The sequence below is a fragment of the Nannobrachium achirus genome, assembly GCF_963921795.1.
Source record: "Nannobrachium achirus genome assembly, chromosome: 9".
NCBI lineage: Eukaryota > Metazoa > Chordata > Actinopteri > Myctophiformes > Myctophidae > Nannobrachium > Nannobrachium achirus.
The window spans coordinates 45,178,652-45,187,162 of NC_137818.1; the positions used below are offsets into that span (position 1 = coordinate 45,178,652).

Sequence of the window (8,511 nt, forward strand, 5' to 3'; positions counted from 1 at the left end):
CCCGCGGACTGGGTTCAGAGTCAGACATCAAGAGTCAGACGTCTGCAGCTCTCTCTGTTCGCCTCTGGGCCGCTAGAGGCGCTGTTCCGCACCGTCTGCCAGGTGCAGGTTTCACATTACTTCGGATGGGGCAGCATGGGGTCACAGTCATAGAAAGCAAAGGAAGTCTATGAAAAATATGGCACGACTTCTGTGTTTCTAATAAAACTCAGTCTAGTTAGAAAAAAAATGGAAAAAAGGGTTGTGGCTAGGCAACTGAGTTAGGGAGTGTTCGTCTAATACTTAAGGTGGGTATAGTCCATAGCGAGGGGGGGTTCTCAAATAATAATTTGATTGTCAGGGGGGACCATGACTTTTTTATTTTGGCTGGAGGGGGGTCCATGCAATTTTAATTTGTTGAATTTTGTATTAAAAAAATGTTTTCTTTTGTTATTTTTCATACGTGTTTACTCCCCTATATTTATCAAGTTCCCCCTGATTAACTTGGTATATTCCGCTTCTGTAAATCTTCCCACAAGAAACGCATTCATTGGGCGCAGTCGGCGACTCGGCGCTGACAGCGCAGTGCTTCGAGTTTGTGTTGCATTCTACAAAAGTGATTGTGAAGCTAACAGAAGAACCAACACAGGGCTTTACACACGAGTGCTGCAGTATATCCTATACGTATATTAATTAGGCCTACTTTAAACCATACAGCTTTTGGTAGGCTGTATAATAACTTGAATAATATGAATGCCATATTAATTTCGTATCGGCATTGCCAGGGTGGCATTGCGCACTAGGCTAAAATACCCTATTAAGCCTATAACGTTCTCTACAATAAGTAATTGTAGATGATAGTTATATCTATCAAATATGGTTTTATATAGCAAATCAATGTCGGGAAATGTCCATTATGGGAGCGCACTGCATGGCGCACTGGTAGATCAGCCAACGTATACATCTTTAGATGTAATAGGGACACAATACAGTCCATGGAAGTGAGGCTTTCCAAGGAAGAGGTGACGTTTTATTTGTTTTAATCGCTTCATAATTGACCGAGCCATGATGAACTTAAACCAGAAGAACAAAACGTAATCCATCTCTCTCTCGCTCTGTTCCAAATCATGTCCAAATGGAGACGCTTCATGCGCGGAGCGCAGAGACACACAGAGAGAGAGAGAGAGAGAGAGAGAGAGAGAGAGAGAGAGAGAGAGAGAGACGTTATCCGCCGCTCGTTTTATTTTTTGATCGCCCGTTTCCGACCGCAGGTAAATAGGGCTAGGCTACCCTGCTTGGTCACCGCCTGGTTACATTGTGGTTGAACTTGAAGAATTAATATTCACAGGGAGATGGAGGATGCATTATTAGTCAGCTTGGATACATGTCCCGTGGACAGACGTGGACTAAGCAAGGCTTGTTGCGGTTGACAAAGTGGAGCAAACGTATCCTATAGGCCTATGCAAGAATGTTGCAACTTCTTCCCTCCCATAATTCGCACTGACTACCGAATTATGTATGAGAATGTGGCCTGAGACTGAATTGTATAGCCTAAGCAGTCATATCTGTCAAATATTGTTAGTTCAAGGCAATAACAAGGCTTTCGGCAGGGAAGGAGGTATAGGAGAAACAGCTTGGTTTTAAACTATGATTTTAGATTTTATATCATGGAAAATAGTTCACAGTTGCTCAATCTTTCTTTTGTTTTGAGTGTTGTGGAACCAAATGGACCCTTTCTGTATTAGTTGAGTACAAAGAGACCCACATTTAATCCCAAAAGCTTTCTTGTGGTCCAGTTGATCTTGTATCCTATTGCCAAAATAAAATGCCTGCGTTTCCGAGGCTAATCTTGTATCAATGAACTGTACTGTTCTGTACCCTCAATCAATCAATCAATCAATCAATCAATCAATTGTCAAATAGGGTGCTATATTGTGTGTGTGTGTGTGTGTGTGTGTGTGTGTGTGTGCGTGCGTGCGTGCGTGCGTGCATGCGTGCGTGCGTGTGCGTGCGTGCGTGTGTGTGTATGTATATATAGGCCTATATATATATATATATATATATATATATATATATATATATATATATATATATATATAGTTTATTGGGGAGGGGGGGGGCATGCATTTTCTTCAAGTCACGCAGGGGGGATCACCAAAAAAAATCTGAAGGTTGGGGGGGGGGCAAGGAATTTTTTTTAAAAGTTACAATCTGTCAACCAGCCCCCCCTAGTGGATAATAAACGTACACTCCCTTACTGAAATGAGCTATTGTAGAAGGTTCTGGGTGGGCGTGGTTTTCTGGTGCCAAAAAAAAGAAAAGAAAAATCCCATAGAGATTTACAAAAACATTTAGGCTATATCAATTAGGCCTATTTTAAGCCTAGAATCAAGCCATCCCGGATCCTGGTGAATCATGACCATAAAACCTTTTTTAAAACGTCTATATTGTTTATTAATTCTTCCCCCTTTCTTGCAAACTGCAAATGGTGAGAGCTTGCTGTGTATGACAAAATATGATATAATAGGCCAGGCCTATATTATATTTTGTCAAACATGAAAATGTGTGTGTGTGTGTGTGTGTGTGTGTGTGTGTGTGTGTGTGTGTGTGCTTGAATTAAATGAAAATAGATAGTAGTGGAAAGTAACTAAGTAGGCTAGGCTACATTAATATTATACTTTTGCTCCACTACAAATTTTTGAAAAAAATAGTTTAAGTTACTTGTGATTATATGGGACATTCTGCATAATTAGTAGCTACTTTGAACTACTTTTGGTACTTTAATCACATTTTGATACCAATACATTTGTACTTTAACTTCGAGTACATTTTTACTTAGGCTACTTGTAACACAGTGGTTCTACATTGCAGTATTGATGCTTTTACACAAGTAAAACATTTGAGTTTTATTTATTTTTTCTTCTCACCACTAGTGTGGGGATTAAGGGGAGCAAATTGCTAATTTCGTGCAATTTTGACTTAAAGCGCAAAATTTTGCACAGATGTAGCCCAGGGCTTGCTCTAACGATTTAGCTAGGGCGCCCGAGTCTGCGACCTTCGGGGTCACCACAGCGGCCAAATCAAGTTGGGCTCCCATTGACTTTCTATACAGGAGGAAAATACCCAGAAAAAGATTTTTTTTCTGGGTATTCAAGGAGGATCTGAGGGGTCTAACTAGGGGTTTGTCATGATGCTGAATCCATTGCAGGCATTTGTTTTGCACAAAAAACATTCTGTGGGCTAGTATATGGCTTCAGAAAACAATACACGTATGGGTGAGTATTCATGTTAGTCGGAGGCCTTAGGGTTTTTTTTTCTCGTGCTAATCAGTCTAAAAGTGCAAAATTTTGCACAGATGTAGCTCAGGGCATGCTCTAATGATTTAGCTAGGGCGCCCGAGTCGGCGACCTTCGGGGTCACCACAGCACCCACAGAACTCTGAAAAGTGATGACTCATCACTTTTCATCACTAAAGTCGATGCCCAACTTGATTTGGCCGCTGTGGCGACCCCGAATGTCGCAGACTCGGGCGCCCTAGCTAAATCATTAGAGCATGCCCTGAGCTACATCTGTGCAAAATTTTGCACTTTTAGGCTGATTAGCACGAGAAACAAAAACCCTAAGGCCTCCGACTAACATGAATACTCACCCATACGTGTATTGTTTTCTGAGGCCATTTCTAGCCCACTGAATGTTTTTTGTGCAAAACAAATGCCTGCAATGGATTCAGCATCATGACAAACCCCTAGTTAGACCCCTCAGATCCTCCTTAAATACCCAGAAAAAAAATATTCTGGGTATTTTCCTCCTGTATAGAAAGTCAATGGGAGCCCAACTTGATTTGGCCGCTGTGGCGACCCCGAAGATCGCAGACTCGGGCACCCTAGCTAAATCATTAGAGCAAGCCCTGGGCTACATCTGTGCAAAATTGTGCGCTTTAAGTCAAAATTGCACGAAATTAGCATTTGCTCTCCTTAAATCCCCACACTACACTGATAGTTGGATAATAATGTTTTGCAGGCGGAACTAAAGATAGACTGTCGTTGCCGCACGGATCTCTGCGCAGTGTGGGACTGGTTTGAGCTGGAGGAAATGGCGGCCGTCGTCAGGTGCAGGGCGAACGACCACAGCGGCCACCCTGTCAAATCCCTTCCAAACTGACACGTAAGCTGTTCCCCGGGAGACGAAGAAGGCTCAGCCCCCGTGGTTTGGATGTACGCAACAGAAATAATGCTTCTACAGGGCGTCAAATAATAGTCCACCTTGGGAAAGGAAACGAATTGAAAGGTAAATGGTGTGCTGTGTCGGACATTTCAGTCCCCTTTCAGTGCTAACACACTAGCCACTTAGCTTTAATCCAATAATCTTAGCTGGTTGGTAAGGCTGCTTCTTCTTTAACTCGGAGAGAGTGAACCAAATGGACCCGGTTCTATGGGTACACTCTCGAGTTAAACCTGATCACTGCTGAGGTTGGAAGTTAACTGGTGTTAGAATCTAACACAGTTAGATCATCTACAAAGCTAGCAGGTGTCTGTTATGTAATTAACTAATGACAGTCAGATTATTGTCATCAGTGTGTCATGATCTACTTCAGGGGTCTTCAACGTCTTCAGGCCAATTGGACCCCTTAGTTGAGAGAGAGAGAGAGAGAGGGAGAGAGATGAAGCAGGGACCCAGGGACCCCCACAACCTTTTTCATAGATTCCATATAGTTTTCATTGTTTGACAGCACAATCATCAGTGTAGTTTGGATTTGGATTCATGTCAATTTGTGTTTTAAGATATTTAACCACTTGAACTTCAATACTTAATAAACTTAAACTTGACCTTTCACTGCAAACCTCTTTGCCGGAAATAGCTGAGGTGTTGTGAGCTTGTAGATCTGCTATTTTTGGCAAAATATGGACGCTAGGATTCAAGAGGTTAATATAAAAAAGGAGAAAAAAGTTTCTATCTCAAAGATTTGGAGGACCCAGTAGTAACTCAAGGACCCCCTAGGCCTAGGGGTCCTGGACCCCTCTGTTGAAGACCCTCAAAGCTGCGCTCCCCATGTCAGAAATATTAATTAAGGTGGATGGCGCAACAATGTCACTGGAAATGGAATGAGAGGAAGGGGGCAACACTTCTGCCAAGATATTTTCTGTGTTCTGCTGTATGAATTGATTTGGGTTTATAATTACAAAGTTATTAAAATAACATTTAGAGCAACTCATGGTTATATATAACAACTGTAAACTGGAAATGCCACATCACAGTTGTACATGACTCCAAGTCCGAGATCAAGTTACATTTTCACCCATGTTTGTTGGTAAATGACAAAAACTCTGTGGGCGTGTTATTGAGTTTTTGCCAGAATATGGAGATGCTTGGCAACTTGGCATCATAATAATTTGAACATCAGCTTGCTCATGATGGCAGCATTAATTATGACGTCTGACAGTCTTGCCCATATACTGTATGGAGTTCCACATGGCTCCAGACAGACTGGCTTCCCAAGTACTCTGATAACAGGTACTGCACTATATTTACTTCGTGAAGGTCACAGTGACCTTACCTTTTTGACCACCAAATCTAATCAGTTCATTCTTGAGTTAAAGATTTGGGTGTATCATGTGTTAAATGTTAAGAAATTCCCTTCGGCCTTCGTTCCTGAGATATTGCATTCACAAGGTTTGGATGGAGGTACTTTTAGGAACTGACAACCCAAAAACAAAATGCCTTCGGCCATGGTTTTTGCTAGCGTAAAAATTAAAAGATCAGTTGAATGATTGATTGAATACTTTATTAGACAGAAATGCAACCAGCGCAGGTACAGTCAATACATTTGGGCTAAAAGGGTAACACAAAAAGTTCCGGACTGGAAGACTAATTTCCATTGTGTTTCTATTTATTCAATTTATCAACATAGCATAAAAAATAACAAACACGAATATATATCATCATCAAATATTGCCAATTGATTCTGTATGTGTTTCTTGTTCACACAGGAACACTTTGGAATTTGGGAGCACTGCTGGTACCCTGGGACCCTGGCACAGAAATGGCCAAAGGACAGGCACAAAGCCGGGCAGAAACATTTGTGTTAGCTGGATCAAATGGTCACAATGGCCAACAATGGCAGACCGGTTTGAATGACATGGTGCAAAACCACCACCAGGCCAACCACCAGATGACGAGGATGGCCCGCGTTACGACCCACATGAGGCACAAGTGCGCTGCCTATGTGCTGGCGCTGAGACCGTGGAGCTTCAGTGCCTCTCTAACGCCTGTGGCACTTGGCAGTGCCCTGGCATACAAACTGGAGGGTTCTGTGGACTTGGTCATTCTGATGGTCTGTGCAGTGGCCGTCTTGGTTGTCCATGGGGCAGGGAACCTTGTGAACACCTACTATGATTTCTCCAAGGGAATTGACCACAAGAAGAGTGATGATAGGACTCTGGTCGATAAGATCTTGGCCCCGCAGGACGTGGTTATGTTTGGAGCAGTGCTGTATTCTGTGGGGTGCTTGTGTGCCACTCTGCTGTACTTTCTCTCCACACTGAGACTGGAGCACCTAGCCCTTATTTACTTTGGAGGGCTCTCAAGCTCATTTCTATACACTGGAGGTGGGTGAAATATTAACCTAGACCTAGATCTCTTTTATTATCCTGTTAGTGACACAGAAAAAGTCCACTAGTATCTGTATGCAAACAACACTTATCAGAGTTGATTATGTTTTTCTTCATTGATACTTGTGTCTGTTTTCTCTCTTCCCAGGCATCGGTCTTAAATATGTGGCTCTAGGAGACGTGGTCATCCTGATTACCTTTGGCCCACTTGCAGTAATGTTTGCGCATGCCGTGCAAGTGGGCTACCTGTCAGTGCTGCCCCTGGTTTACGCCGTCCCTCTGGCCCTCAACACAGAGGCGATCCTCCACAGCAACAACACCAGAGACATGGACTCTGACAAGCAAGCTGGCATCGTCACACTGGCCATCCTCATTGGCCCCACGCTGTCCTACGTCCTCTATAACCTCCTGCTCTTCGTCCCCTACGTGCTGTTCTGCATCCTGGCCACACACTACACCATCAGCATGGCGCTGCCTCTGCTCACTCTGCCCATGGCCTTCCCCCTGGAGAAGCTGTTCCGCAGCAGGTACTATTCCAAGATCCCTCAGAAGACGGCCAAGCTCAACCTGCTAATGGGACTTTTTTACGTCTTTGGGATCATTCTCGCACCTCAAGGCAGCTTGCCACTACTGTGATTGAATAGCTGTGGCATTTTAAAAGAAGAAAATACCACATAGTTTATGTATGTCTTTGCATTCGTAAGGGTTCGAGGCGTTTCAAAGGCTTTAATTTATTGTATAATTTATACGTTTAAGAAAAATGATAGTTTAGTTCCTCATCTGTGATACAGAGGACCTATTCAGATGTGTATTTTCTTTTCAGTATTAAGCACAGAATAATGTCTGTTGTCGGTTCAGTTAACAAGTTAGTGTTGTTTTGTTACAATAGAGGTGGGCCATGTGCTTTCTTTATATAAGGACAGACAGCAAAGGAACAATTGCCATATTCCATTAGTTCCTTAAGACACAACACACGAATGTCAATTAACCAAATCTTAACATGTTCTCTTTACAGAACGCCATGGGAATTTATTAATTTTTGGAGAGCCAAAATGGATTTTGTTAAATTCAAATAAAACCTTTTAAACTTAGTGGCATGTGTGATCATTACTTCAGTCAATTATCAATAAATGTCAAGGGCTTCAATTATCATGAAGGGAAAGCTTTTTTTTATCTTTCAAGTCTGAATTGACAGTGGCCTATTAACAATGGGTAAAAGGGAAAAAAAGGATCTGATAAAAGAACAGTGGCCTATTAACCATGGATAAAACAAATTATTAAAAGGTGTGCAACATAGACTGAATCGTATATTTCCGGCACAGACAAGTTAAACTGAGTAGTCCCACATTCAAGATCTAGAACAGCTAGATTTTAATTTTGTGTTTTATTGCTTTTAATTGTAATCTTTTGTTGAGTTTTTCCTAATAAAGTTGTCCTTTTTTGAGTGGTGCTCCTGAAAAATGTGTGGGCGCTGAAGCTTGGCTACATTTTGGCGCACAGCGTTGAACGCTTTTCTTTGTTGTACACTCAGGGTCACATTGGCCAAGGTTCACACAGCTCACCTCACACTAGGTGTGATTTCTTTTCCTCCCCTAGCCCCCACACACATGTAATAAATACCGGTAAGCATCTTTGAGTACTTAGAAAAGCCTTATAATAAATTCTAGATATTAGCTTGTAGGCTTAAGTCCTCAACAACAGGGGGCACTACAAGACAATGTAAAAACCAATACCTTCAACTTCTCTGCCTTTGGTCATTAGGAATAAATCGCTTGGCAATGGTCATCGTGACTTATCTTTGGGAGAATCGTTTTATTAACTATAGGGTGTCAGCACAGATATGAGCTGTCTGTGTTCTAATAGAACCTCCATGTTAACATTTTTTTTTTTACAAGGAATATAAATGGTAGCCTACAAGAAGTAC

General features: G+C 42.1%; 1 protein-coding gene across 1 annotated transcript; it reads left to right on the forward strand.

Annotated features, from left to right (window-relative positions):
* Positions 1 to 4,056: 4,056 nt before the first annotated feature.
* ubiad1 (UbiA prenyltransferase domain containing 1) lies at positions 4,057 to 8,031 on the forward strand. The gene is made up of 3 exons (XM_080733463.1): positions 4,057 to 4,266; positions 5,967 to 6,584; positions 6,736 to 8,031. The coding sequence occupies exons 2-3, from the start codon at positions 6,020 to 6,022 to the stop codon at positions 7,221 to 7,223; spliced, it is 1,053 nt and encodes a 350-aa protein (XP_080589589.1). The 5' UTR covers positions 4,057 to 4,266; positions 5,967 to 6,019; the 3' UTR covers positions 7,224 to 8,031.
* The last annotated feature ends 480 nt before the right edge of the window (positions 8,032 to 8,511 follow it).

Coding starts and splice junctions, on each gene's coding strand:
- ubiad1 (XM_080733463.1), top strand. CDS start 6,020: ATGGCCAAAGGACAGGCACAAAGCCGGGCAGAAACATTTGTGTTAGCT. Junction 6,585..6,735: donor CTCATTTCTATACACTGGAG/GTGGGTGAAATA, acceptor CTCTCTTCCCAG/GCATCGGTCTTAAATATGTG.